General features: G+C 38.2%; 1 protein-coding gene across 10 annotated transcripts in view; it reads left to right on the top strand.

Moving 5' to 3' along the window:
• RNF38 (ring finger protein 38) overlaps positions 1-11,760 on the top strand; it is a 130,206-nt gene extending 118,446 nt beyond the window's left edge. For all 10 annotated transcript variants that reach the window (XM_053908098.1, XM_053908096.1, XM_053908101.1 and 7 more), the window contains 5 exons: positions 200-306; positions 1,811-1,895; positions 5,411-5,532; positions 6,799-6,898; positions 8,293-11,760. In XM_053908098.1, the coding sequence (XP_053764073.1) occupies positions 200-306; positions 1,811-1,895; positions 5,411-5,532; positions 6,799-6,898; positions 8,293-8,355 (477 nt within the window). In that variant the 3' untranslated portion in view covers positions 8,356-11,760. The remainder of the gene's footprint in view (positions 1-199; positions 307-1,810; positions 1,896-5,410; positions 5,533-6,798; positions 6,899-8,292) is intronic.
• The last annotated feature ends 2,487 nt before the right edge of the window (positions 11,761-14,247 follow it).

The following is a 14,247-nucleotide window of genomic DNA, read 5'->3' as shown; positions in this document are numbered from 1 at the left end:
AAACTAGTTGTGTCTGTGTTAACATTTAAGACATAGGAAATGTGACTTAAAGAACTTTGTAGATATTTTGGTTTCTTTGGGGTTTTTTTTTTTTTTTTTTTTAACTTTGTTGGTTTTTTAAGAAGAGAGACTGTTTGACAGATTAAATAGTTGCAAAGGTGGAATGATCTTAAATTGTTTTAACATTTTCCCCTTACAGCCTTATCCTCCGTTTATGCCTCGGAGGCTCACAGGACGTAGTAGATATCGATCCCAGCAGCCAATACCACCTCCCCCTTATCATCCCAGCTTACTACCATATGTGTTGTAAGTTCTGTTTTTCTCATTTTAATGAATTCTGAATTTTTACACCCTTGAGAGTTTATTTTATGAAATGAATATCTTCTCTGTGATTTATAATTTAGGCTGTGTTAGATATTAGGTTTTTTTTTTTTTAACGTTTATTCATGTTTTTAGAGATAGAGACAGAGCGTGAGCAGGGGAGGGGCAGAGAGAGAGGGAGACACAGAATCTGAAGCAGGCTCCAGGATCTAAGCTGTCAGCGCAGAGCCTGACACGGGGCTCGAACTCATGAACTGCGAGATCATGACCTGAGCTGAACTCGGACGCTTAACCAACTGAGCCACCCAGGCACCCCCAGATATTAGTTTTTATTTAATGTTGAGTGGTTGGGGTGGGGGACCATTTAAAGGTGAACTAAAGAGAAGAGCCAAGGACAAGGGAGAAGTGGGAGAGGAAGAAATTTGTGAGCCAGAAAATAGGTTTAACAAATCAAAAGGTAGAAAAATTGACAGTTTTTGCCTCTTACGCAGCTGTCATCACTTGTCACCTTTGATTATCCAGCTTTCGATGCTGCTGCTTTTCTCAAGGGAAGAGAGAAAAGTTATCTGTGCCTTAGAAATATTGTTAGGATTACATTTGTAACATACACCCGTGGGTTAAACGTGATAGCTCTTTTTTTCTCTCTCATGGAATGAAGTTCAGAAGTAGGCAATTCAGGGATTGTTTGTTACCCCATAACTGAGGAATGGTTCTACCATCTTCAAAATTTTATGGCTTTCTCTATGTGATTAAAGATGGTTCCTCAAGTTCTAGCCATTACATCTATACTCCAGCTAGTAAAAATGAAAATGGATCTCTCTGCCCACCTCTCAAGGCTACTTCCTAGAAGTTGCATGTCTTGTACTCCTGCCTACATCCCATTGGCTAGAATTTAGTCTTGTGCCTATAATTAATTTCTAAGAAGGGTAGGAAATGTTTTGTACAGAGGGCCATGCGCCAATGTCACACTATTTTGATAATTATAGCTTTATTATAAGTCTTAAAATCAGACAGTATCAGAACTTGGTTCTTAAAATGATTTAAAGTCTTGAATGATCCATACAAAGTTTAAAATCAGCTAGGTTTCTACTAAAGCATAGCTTGCTGGGATTTTGGTGTAGGGACTGCATGAAATCTGTAAATCAGTTTTGGAAGAGAATTGACATCTTCTAGTCCACTCAACAGTATATTTCTTTATTTGTTCATTTAAAAAAAATTTTTCCCAGCAGTGTTTTTAGTTTTTAATTGTATAGGTCTTGTACATGTTTTATTAAACTAATCCCTAATATTTCATATTTTTTATGCTATTCTGAATGGTATTTTTAAAATGTCAGTTTTTGTTTATTGCTAGCAAAGTCCATTTCATTAAAATTGCCACTGAGTAACACTGACCGTTCTTTATCCCTGTAGCATTAGCCTTGTTCTTCCCACCTGTTCATTGAAGTGATGTACCAGTGTATCAATGCTAGTTTTGATTATTTCACTGCAGATCAATGCTTCCAGTGCCACCTGCAGTGGGCCCAACTTTCAGCTTTGAATTGGATGTGGAAGATGGAGAAGTAGAAAATTATGAGGTTAGTAGGTGAACTGTGAGTTTGTTTGCATAGTATTATACACAAAAGAAGTATTTTTTTACTCATTCACTCATTCATCTAATTAAACATGTATTAGATAAATCGTTGTACATTTCACAATACAAATATATCAAAAAGTGGTTAGCATCCTTAAGGATATTTCTACATGTACCACACAGCTGTGATAATGAGATAGACTTTGGTGTCCTGTATTAGAATTATATATAATTCCTTTGAGAGAATGTACATGAGAAAGCAGTGAATTATGATTGGATATTCTGAAAAGATTTTGTGGAAGCACAGTTGTTTAACCTGGCTCCTGAAGGATGGGAAGGCTGCTTTATGCGTGAGATTGAGGTAGGAAAGTGCTGGATATTCTTGAGGAACAACATTGGTGACTAAAGTGAATATTGCGGGAGGAAGGTGCCTCCCAGGTGCCTCATATTATTGGAGGTTAGGAAGAGGAGGTGCAGTTTAGGGGTTGGAAGGCAGCTTTGTATTGTTGAATGTGAGCGACAGTGTCACTTTGTTTTGATACTGCTAGTTCTCTTTCTCACTCCATCCTCACTCAGTCTCTATTTGGACACTGTGAATAGAAGCTAGAGACAGGGAAGAGACACATACATACACACACATACACAATCTTAAAACACCTTTAGTTTGGTTTTTTTTTTTGGTTTTTGTTTTGTTTTTAACACATGTGAAAGAGATCAGGCCAGATGGTATAATATTCTGTAGTTTTCAAAATGGTATTGTGTCATTTTCTTTCTATATATATAGTCACACTGCCCTGACCTTTGGATTTCATTTCCACTTAATTTTTTTAGTATTTTATTTACTTTTGAGAGAGAGAGGGAGGGAGTAGGGGGTATAGAGAATCCCAAGCAGGCTCTGCGTTGACAGCAGAGAGCCTGATGCAGGGGTCAAACCCAGGAACTGTGGGATCATGACCTGAGCCAAAGTCAGATGCTTAATTGACTGAGCCACCCAGGTACCCCTCCATTTCCAGATTTCTAGAGAGAGAAAGGGGCTGTAAAGATTTTCTGGTTTTGTTTCTACACTGATGACTTCAGTTTTCTGCAAAGGAGTTAGTTGTCCTTTAGGCATTCTGTACTAAAAGGAAGTCATAAGTCATGTCGCCAAAAAAGACAGCTCTTGATTAAATGATCATGTACCCATTAATGAAAAAAACCGTGATATACTATCCCAGTGTAAGAAAAATATTTTTATTTGGCATTACCTTTCTAAACTATATTTTAGGTTAAATATGTTTGATCTTCTGCAGTCATACTTTAATCCAGTCAAGAATTTTTTGCTTTTCTTGTTTTGACCTAAAATCCAGTTTAGAAAGGTATTCCAGTGCCAAATAAAAAAATACTTTTGCATTCTTGCCTAAGTGCCTTTACTCCCTTTGTCCTTCTGCCTAAGAACTTTCCTCCTCCTCCACATTTAAAACTTAGCCATCTTTTAAGACCCAGCTAAAAATACTACGTCTATGAAAGGCATTTCTAGTCCATTTCCAGATCCAAATGAGTTTCTCCCTCCTTTTTGTTCTTAAAGTTCTTACGAAACCATGCGTACTGGGGCGCCTGGGTGGCTCAGTCAGTTAAGTGTCCAACTTCAGCTCAGTTCATGATCTCACGGTTCAAGAGTTTGAGTCCCGCCTTGGGCTCTGCACTGACAGTGTGGAACCTCCTTGGGATTCTCCCTCTCTGCCCTTCCCCCACTTATGTGTACATGCTCTCCCTCTCTCCTTTCCTCCCTCCCTTTGTCTCTCCCTGTCCGTCTCCCTCTCTCCTAAAAAAGTAAGTAAACCTAAAAACAAAAAGAAAGCCATGCAGACTTGTCATGTTCTGCCTTCAGGTGTCTTGCTTGCTAGATCATATAAATTCATTGAAGACTTGATTATCATAGCCTCCACCCAGTAAGGGCTTAATGATCATACTTTATTGAATATAGTTGTCTTAAGTTGTTTTCATTGACCCAAGTGTCCTGTAGTATAAAACAGTTAATACCAGCTATATTCTAAATTTTATGTGCTAATTGTAATCAGCATCAATTAAATTTAACAATTTGCTATCTAACATTTTAAAAGGACTTAGGGGCATGCATGGTGAAGGAGGAGCAATTTATTTAGATGACCCAATTCTCCAAATAAAGCTGTATCGAAAACAGCATTGTGGCTTCAAATATCACAGCATTAATTATTGAGATTTTGGGAAGTTGATTCTATTCCTCTCATTGTCCATCATCATTTCATTGTTATACATTCTCTGTGTATACCCTGTGGTAGCCTAAGAAAGAGGGGAAAGCAGCATACGAAAGACTGGAAAATTGTAGAATAAAGCAAAATGAGTAATTAGAACCAATGAAAACTGGGAGAAAGGAGGTACTGTTGTAAAATCAGTAAGTGTAATAGCAGCCATATATTGAAACATAACAACTGTCTTAAAATCCATGAGTTCTTAGTGATGACTTCAAAAAATAAAAGAAAAAAACTCATTGGCCTACCCTTTTCTATTTAAATTATGCTACTGAGTACAGTTTCATATGGGGCAGTTGCTCAATATTAGTAATATTTCATCTAATAAATTAAGAAAATGATAGAATATTACCATTTTGCCATCTTTAATGGATTAATGGTCCTAGGGATGATGAGCCTAATGGGAATAGTTGAAGCCACCAATTTATAGGAAGTACAGGGGACAGGAAAACACAAATCTTGGGTAGGTAGGTTCAGTCAGCAAAAATCAGACTGTGAATTTGTACAAGCCATTGACCCGGTTTGTTCAACAGAACAAACAGTATCTAAAAAAAGATACTAGAGACCTGTCAAACAGTGGTAAGGTACGGATTGATTTGGATCCTGATTTGAACAACTATTTTTAAAAGTGTTTTCGGAAATAATTGAAACAATCAGAGATGCTTAACATTTAAGGAATTGTTAATTTTTTAGGTGTGATGTTACTGTGATTATATTCTTTTAAAACTTCTTTTACTTTTGAAAATGGTGAGTCTCAACTTGAGGACAGTTTTACTCCACCCTGGCCCCCAGGGTATTTAGCAACATCTGGAGACAGTATTGGTGTGCTGTTACTAGCATCCAGCAGCTGGAGGCTGGGGGCTGCTACTAAATATCCCACAATACACAAGGACAGCCTCCTCCCCCCACCCCCAATGAAATTTTGTCCAGCTCAAAATGTCAGAAGGGCTGAAGTTGACAGACGGTTTTAAAGATATACACAGAACTATTTTATCAATGAAATACAATATTTTACTTTTGTTTCAAAATAATCTGGGATTTAGGAGTGGACAGTACTAGGTGAAATTAGCCATGAATTGTTGAGTCTGGGTAATTGGCATGTGGAAGTTCATTATGCTGTTTTCTACTAGTGTATGTATTAAAAATTTTCCATATTAATGATAGGGTTGCGGTTTTTTGTTGTAGGGGTTTTCGATTATTGAAATAGAAAACTTAGAGATTAAAATTTTTACTCCTTTTGCCCCCTTTCTAGGCCCTCTTAAACCTGGCAGAGCGACTGGGAGAGGCTAAGCCTCGAGGACTGACTAAAGCAGATATCGAACAGCTTCCTTCTTATCGGTTCAATCCTAATAACCACCAGTCAGAGCAGACTTTGTAAGTACATTTTGCCGACATCACTCTATGTGAAATTTCCTTTTTTACCTTTATAAAATAAAAACTTGAAAGTCAAAGATAACTTGATAAATAGTCTCTATTGCATACCCTAGGCCTGTTCCGTATGGTAGCCACTAGTCATGTGTGGCTGTTTAAAATTTTAAAGTTAAGTTTATTGCACTAGCTAGTGATACTGTGTTGGAAGATGTTCAACATTTCTGTCTCAGAAAGTTTTGTTGGACAGTGCTGTTCTGTATTTTGAGGTTGCCTAGAAATTGTTTTTGATTATTTTATTATTAAAAAAATTTTTTTTAATGTTTATTTTTTTTCTTGAGAGAGAGAGTGCAAACAGGGGATGGGCAGAGAGAGAGGAAGATGCACAGAATCCAAAGCAGGCTCCAGGCTCTGAGCTGTCAGCACAAAGCCCGATGTGGGGCTTGAACTCATGAACCCCGAGATCATGACCTGAGCCAAAGTCGGATGCTTAACCAACTGAGCCACCAGGCACTCCACTTTTATTTTTTTAATGTTTAATTTTTGAGACAGAGAGAGAGAGAGTGGGGGAGGGAGAGAGAGGAGGAGACACAGAATCTGAGCTGTCAGCACAGAGCCTGACGTGGGGCTCAAACCCACAAATCATGAGATCACGACCTGAGCTGAAGTCAGACGCTTAACCAACTGAGCCACACAGGCACCCCTAGAATAGTTTATGTAAGATTGAAGAGTCTCATACATGTAAAGATTGAGGTTTTTACCTAAACACTCTGCTTATTATTATCTTTAATAACAACTTTATGGAGATATAATTCACATTTAAAGTGTACAGTTTGGGAGTGCCTGGGTAGCTCAGTCAGTTAAGCGCCCAACTCTTCATTTCAGCTTGGGTCATGATCTCACGGTTCATGGGTTCGAGTCTTGCATTGGACTCTGTGCTAACATCGCGGAGCTTGCTTAGGATTCCCTCTCTACCCTTCCCCTGCTCGCTCTCTTATCCCTCTCTCAAAATAAGTAAATATTAAAAATATTTGTTAAATAAAATAAACTTTAAAAATAAAATTTTCGTGATGATCTCTCAGTAGAGCAAAGCACTCTTACTAAATGTCTTAAGGTTATGATTATTTCAGGGTATTGATAGATTACTTTGTCTTAAAATTTAAATGACATTTTGAAAAGTGAGATGGTAAATGGTGTTGTAGGCTTCAGTAGTCATAACAAAATAGGAAACCACTTGGTTTTATGGTTAAATGATCTTTTTGCTTTTTTTAGGTGTGTAGTATGCATGTGTGATTTTGAGTCAAGGCAGCTACTTAGAGTTTTACCCTGTAACCACGAGTTCCATGCCAAGTGTGTCGACAAATGGCTTAAGGTAAAGAGATGGTATCTGTGAAGAGAGTAACATTGAATTCTTTTTTACTGACTGTAGTTTTAAATCCATTGCTTGTGGAGGGTGGGTAAGGGGACAAAATTTTCAATGATTTCTGTGAATGAAGAGAAAACATCAGTAAAAATTAACTACAGTCATTAATGTGGGAGTAACTTGAAAATGAGTTATCTGTCCTTGGTCATCAGTGTTTCCTTTCTCATGGTGTGTGGGGACAAGGCCTGAACTTGACGGGCCATTTTTCTCTTAAGAGTTTACAGGTGGACCTCACTGGAGCTCCTTTGTCAGAGATTTACTTGGGAAATAAACCTCTAGTGCTTCTTACTTAATTCTGATCATTTTTTCTTTTGTAGATCTGAAAAACCCAAAGGACACAAGTTCTATATTTTATAATAGTAGAATGAAAATATGATGCAGTAAAATAATTTAAAGATGATCAACTGTTTTTTGGTTTGTTTTGGTTTTGGTTTGTTTTTTTTTTGAGCATTCTGATTAGGAGATAATACCCCTGGGGTAGAGAAGTTTACAGTTTGGTGAGGAAGACAGAGAAGTTAAAATAGAATCAGTCTTTTCTCTGTGAGCACAGATTAAGGGTGCCCAGTTTAGCCCAAACCGAACCCTGAAGGCAAAGGGTCTTAACTTTTCAGAAGAAGAAAGTATTTTATGTACTCACAACCCTGTCATGTGGGAACAGAGACTGACCCAAAAATGACAGATTCCGTATGGCTGATAGCGAGAGTGGCAAGAGAAGAGCCGTTCAAAGCTATGGCCAGTGAGTGACCGGCTTATGAGTGTGAGGGAGTGTGGACTTGATCCCAGAAACAGTGTGGAAGGCTGTGCTTGAGATTGTGTTTTAGAAAGACAACTGGCCACTGTTCGGGGACCAGAAAGGGAGAGATCTTTCTGAGAAATGGGGAGATGGAATAATGGGTCCTGGGCTAGCCAGAGAACAAGTTCTGGCAATTGGATGAAAAGAGGAGGACTGATTCGAGAACTGTCAAAATGTAGAAATGGGAATATTTGATGAATGATGGATGTGGAACGTAGAGCAGGTAATGCTTAGGTTTCTGCCTTTGGCAACTCGAAAAATGGTGGTGCCATTTGTTGAGATGGAGTTTTAAGCTAGTTATTAAATCTGAACTGGTGATAGGTAATCTTGTTGGTGTGATAAAACAGACCTATTAGGAAAATCCTCAGCTACTAAGTCTGAGTTGATGGTGTATTTTTTTTTTAAGAAAGATTAAATGATTACTTTGTACCTTTTTAAAGGAATAAAGAATGTAAAAACTATATGGGAGGTAAAAATAGTTTATTGCTTTTGACGTATTTCATTGTGTGACTCACAATTCGGACAAGTTTTTTTCTCTTTTATGTTTTAGGCAAATCGTACTTGCCCAATTTGCCGAGCTGATGCTTCAGAAGTGCATCGGGATTCAGAATGACCAACCTAAGAGCACAAGTTTAGTTTGGGTGTTCCTCATCACATGTATATACGGACTATCCATTGAACTTAATCTGTGTGGCTTCCAGCCCTCCCTTTACCAAAAGGGTCAATGGACCTTTCTTTGCACTGTGTGACTTAATCAACTATAAAAGCTTACAATTAGTCTTCACAATTATGGGATTGTTATACTAACCGTGTGATTGGAACTCCAAAGACTTTTTCTTTAGCTTAATTTTGTGTGTGCACTAACATTCCCTGGTTTTTGTGTGATCATTCCGAGTGTTGCTGCAAGATTACAGTGGACGTGATCTTTTAGCATGTGCTTTTATAAAAAGTGGTAGCTCCAGATGATATAGCAATCTACCTTATATAGAGCCTTCAGAAACTGTGAGTGGAAATGAATGCAGCGTGTGACTGTTGGTGATAAATGTATCTGTGTGAGAGAGAGAGTGTGCGCAACTACTTGTGTGAGGGCATGGTCGCTAACGTGTGTCTGAGATCCTATCTACCAGCATGTACCAAGAATGTGTGTGTAGTTTTAATTATGCTGCAATGTATAATCTGGTGTGTTATTTAAACAGCACTAGTACTGTACACTGGTTTTTTCCCTTGTGTTTGCTGTTGCACACTGATTGCTAAGGGTGCATCAATGATAAGCATTGAATACTCCATCCCCTTCCCTCCCAGTGAATGGAATGAGAAAAGCCTTCTTCCTTTGCTTCAGGCAGCTGTCACCTTCTCTTCGTCGGTGGTCCCGAGTGGGTCACTTAAGAAAAAAAGTGTAACAGATTCTCACTCCATGAACCTGATTTTTTGATTCTGTTGTGGGAAAAAATTTTGTACTCTCCAACTTGCTGTTTCCAAAAAGAAGGTGCAATATCATACATCATCAGTTAGCAATATTAGCATTTCAATCAGTGATTTGAATGTTGATGGTTTGTTTTTTTCCTTTACATTTCCAGTAAGCTTCTTACAGGAAGCACCTGTGATTTTTTTTTTTTTTAATGTTTAGATTTGTAGTCTATTCTGAAGATATTTGAGTAATATATTTCTAAGAATACCGCTCGTCCCACGAAGTCTCACCTCCTTTACTTCCACCAGAACAAAATTTGTTAACTAATTCAGCTTGACTTCTGATATGTTCTTTGTTAAGCTCTCATAGGCAACTAAAATATTTTAAGAAAACTCTATTTCTGTTCGTATTGATTCACCTGCCAACCTCCAATTCTGAAAGTTGTCTAGTAGTGCTTCTCCTGGAAACCCTCATTTCCAGGATGGGTCAAGTGCTATGACAGCTTGAATTCTTAGACCTGATGTGCTTTGATGTTTTATTGCTTTTAAAATTTTTTTTTTTGTTTGAGAAAAATTTAATATAACAGGTCCAGAATACTTGCAGTATAAATGAAGATTTGATTTTTGTATAAAAAATAATGCTGTAAAACAGGAATTGACCTTCATTTAGTCGATCTGAAATACATAGCTGTGTGGGTTTTGTTTTTTTTTTTTTTTTTTTTTTTTTTTATAGGTTCATTGAGCATCATTTAGATTGTTTAAAGTCATTTTTCCAGCAATGTTTCGATTCCTCTCCTTCTGTTGTATTCAGCATTGTCTGCCTCTTCCTGCAGTTGGTGTCATTGCTTTGTTCGCAGTAGCACAAGCTGCATAATCCCAGTCAGGACTGTGAGGACTCTCCGCCAGCCTCACTCAGCTCTCAGCTGGCTCTGTGTCAGTTTTCTCCTCAGACAGTGTTAACGACTTGTTACTGCCATGCTACTTGCCTTCCCTTGAAGTCTCCATAGACTCATCCCAGCTTAGAGTTCAGTAAAGTCAATTCACACAGAAGCACAATTTTGCCCTTTTCCAGACACTGTTGCCTCTATCTAGTCATACAAATAGGATTTTGCACACTTTGTTTGCCCCTGTATTTGTCAGTGCATCAGAAATACATCTCAACAGTAGTAAAGTGCACGTTACTTTTAACTCATTGGGACACTCCCCACCTGTTCCTGATGAATAAAAAGTGTGTTAAAGACCAAAATTATTGGCATAATAATCAGCTACATTACAAATCACGTATAGTTTAATCTTTTTTTTAATTAAAAAATCATGTTGAAAATGGCAAAAGCCCATCTTATACATAGACTCTTTTATATAGCTGCAAAAAATTTATATCTGTACAGATCTAACATAACACTACTACACTCAGTATTCATTTTATTGAAGCATGCAAGTAAAGCACTTTTTCTAATTTATATAGATACCTAATTAACAAGGCACATTGTACTAATGACTAGGAAAAGTAGCCTTTTCTCCCCTCCCTCTGACGATGAATTCTTGTCATACAATCCCTTGTCCAGCAAAATTTTGAGAGGCATTTGGCAACTTAGGAGGCAGCAGGGTCTATTTTGGTAAAATCCTGGATTGTCGCCCTCTTGTGACTGATCTCTCTTTGGGAATGTCTTTCTGTGCATGGGGCCCTTAGAGATGTGTACAGACTTGCTTATTAGGTGGGTAGTGCGGATTAGGAGCATATGTGCATGTGCTCTGAACCAGCTCACGCCAGCCACGGTGAGCGCCTGTGTGGCGACCAGAAGAGAAGGAACAGTTGATTCATGCCCGGCTGTTGCCACCTTGAGCGATGCGCCAGGTAGCAGGCAGATGTTGGTTTGTTGCCTTCTTCCTCTTTTCTCCTAAAACGATATTGGCTTTACCATCTTAACTCTGCTGTGGGGTTTCGTTTTGTTTTGCATGAATAATCATCTTGAAATTTTTTTTAACTCTCTCCCCCCCGCCCCCACCCGCCCCAAAAGGACAAAACAAAAAACAAGTCAAGGCCTCCAGGTATCAAGATCTCATTAGGATTTTCTGTCCTGAATTTTTCTTTTTTTTTTTTTTTTTTGAGCAAAATCTGGAAAATGTGAACACATATTTAGATTTTATACACTCTCTGAAACGTGATTTATTAAGATTCTTAAATTTGGGCCTCTTACAGTATTTTGAATGAGATCTACCAACTCAAAGAGAATATTTTTCACAGATATCTTTAGGCCTTCATTAGAAAGCTATTTTCCCCCCTGTTGGTACATTTGGTTACCTCATTTTGCTGTTTGTTTCAGATTATGAAAGCTTACAGGGGTGTTTTTTGGAATCATTTGCTGAGTCATTTCCTGAAATCATATTCCATTGTATCAGTTAACATAGTTTTAAATGTACGTATTATAAATATCTGTAACCAAATCATTTGAAGGCTTGATAAATTTTTAACAAAGTTTGTACATTTTTTATGAAAGTTACTAGTAATGCTTTACTAAGTAGTGCAATGAATTTTTATTTTTAATCCCTGTGCCCAATTTTGGAGTTGAGAGGGTTGTTGGTAATAAATGTATGATGTACACTTAAAACATTTTTTTGTGGTTCATGTTTGTGTTGTGGAAGGGGTAGGGTTGTGTGTGCCTGGAGGGAGGGTGGTAGCAGGATTCCAGCAGGAAGATAGAGCTGCTGAGCTACTAGCAGCCAGATCTCATTTTTAGACTATAATTCAGATTTTGTTTCTGCATTTGTGTAGACGTCTTAGAAACTCAAAAACAACTAGCATTACAACACGTAGAACATAATTCTATCTTCTAAAAAGCCAAGAAGATAGCTGAACGTAGCCACACATGTGGCCTAAACTCACCGAACAGTAGGGCTACATAAGTAGGTAACTAGATTTCTTTCTTTATATGTTGACCATAAGATGCAGGAAAGAAGATTACAGTAGGTAACCAGGCAAAGTTGTCCACATTAGCTACAGCTTACATCCAACTTCTTGTCAGCATGATAGGGAAAGAGGAGCCTCTTTCATTTTCCGTACATGTTTGTGTAATTCCTTTCCTTTCACTAAAAAGGAAGAAAATAAGAGTAATCTACTTCCGTGTACATGCTGACTGTGTTACTTGAGAAGGAAAGTAGACACAAGATACAAAAAATTGAGGCGAAATAATCCCACTTCCTTCCGTTCCCTCTTTCAGGAAGCATTCGTTCTTTGGCTTAATTAAGGAAGGATGATGCCCTCTGCCCGCTCCAGTAGTTAACTGGTAGAGGCATTCAGTAAAGTGACCAAGTCCTGATTGTTTCTCTCTTGTATCCAGCATATTTGAAAGAATGTTTGTGTTGGACTTTGAATGCCTCAAGAAACCCAAAGCTGGTGCTGTCTTACGGCAGAGGCATTTTCTACTCAGTAAATACCGGTGCGCTCTCTCGTGACTCCTTACCTGCAGTGAAGGCAGGAAAGCCCATGCAGCTATTTGAGCCTTTGTAATGTGGAGAGTCCAAATTGAGATGTGCTGTAAATTTATACACTGGATTTCAAAGACTTGGTGTGAGAAAACATAAAGTGTCTCATTAATTTTTATACAAATCTGAAGGCCTTATAAGCATAGGTCCTGTGGGAGCATTTAAAAGCCAGCTCTCTTTTCCTCTGCCATGGTGATGGCAGCTCTGAGTTCTGAGTCACTACATGGGAAAGAGCTCTCCTAGAAGAAGCCTCGGGACTCAGCAGATTTTCTGTGAGCAATAGAGGCCCTTAAACAAGGTGTGAAATGTGGACTCTTATCAGGACTTCATCTTTGCCGATTTATTTCCCCCTTTTACAAATCTTTTACATCTTAAATTCTTAACTATGCTTTGACACTACTAAACCACTATTAAACTGGTGTTTAAATGTGTCAGTTAAACATCACTGGATACAATTACTTCTTAACAAATCATAAGACCTGATTTGTACCAAAGGAAAAAATTCTTGTGAGAGTCTGGTCAGATCACTGCAAGTGTTTGGGGTCTCTTGGATATTTCACATAGACTGCTGTCCAATACAGATGTAATGAGCCATATGTAATTAAAGGTTTTTTAGTGGCCGCATTAAAAAGTCAAAGGAAACAGTTGAAATATTTTTAATATATTCTGCCTAACCTACCCCAAATATCTCAGCATGTGATTAGTATAAAGATTAATGAGACATTTTACGTTTTCTCTTACCAAGTCTTTGAAATCCAGTGTATAAATTTACAGTACATCTCAATTTGGACTCTCCACATTTCAAATGCTCAGATAGTTATCTGTGGATGGTAGCCATTATGTTAGGATCTAGATAGCTGGCCTACATAACCTTCAAGAGCAAAGTTTTTCTTGTCAATACATTCCCTCATCAGACGTTTGCTTAGCCCTTTCAGGATTCACAGCATCTTGAAAGATTATTTGCCAGTCAGAGTTGGGCAGTCTGAAGGATTGGGAGCAGGAAACTTCCAACCCACCCTGAGATGATGGAGTAGATTCCTATCGCGGTTGCCCCATAGTGCATATGCTCTTAACCTCTTTCATGTGGCTCTCTCTACCTCCCAAGATGGCAAGCAGGAAATGCAGGAATAAGAAAGAAAAATAAACCAATGACAGCCGGGGATACTGAATGTCACCTTACAGTCTGAAGTCTGAAAATGTGCTGTAGAGTCAGTATGAATGTTTTCCTACTATAGAGGAAGTGAATGGAAGTGAATTGTTCGGTAAAAAGGAACCCATGTTCCCTTCAAGCCTCTGATTCTTGGTCTACACATGGAAGCAGTACAGTGGCTGGCTAATAAGACCTACAGCTAATACCCAATATCTGCCAGAACCCATCACCATGTACGGTAAACTTATTCAGAAGCTGCTTTCGTAGCCTCCCTTTCAAGTGTTAGTTAGAATCCCTTCCCCACAGACAGACCCTCCGTAAACTTAAGAGATTTGCAATGTGGTAGCCTCTTTCTTCCCATTACCGCAACCCTTTCGTGTTTGTATTATCCAACCTTATTGGTAGTTAATACTTCTAATAAAGAAGGGTTCTATAAATGTGGTAAGATAACGCTTCTGACAGTGT

This window comes from Panthera pardus, unplaced genomic scaffold (assembly GCF_024362965.1).
Source record: "Panthera pardus isolate Hobbes unplaced genomic scaffold, ASM2436296v1 HiC_scaffold_20, whole genome shotgun sequence".
NCBI lineage: Eukaryota > Metazoa > Chordata > Mammalia > Carnivora > Felidae > Panthera > Panthera pardus.
This window is presented reverse-complemented; position numbering and strand designations above follow the sequence as displayed.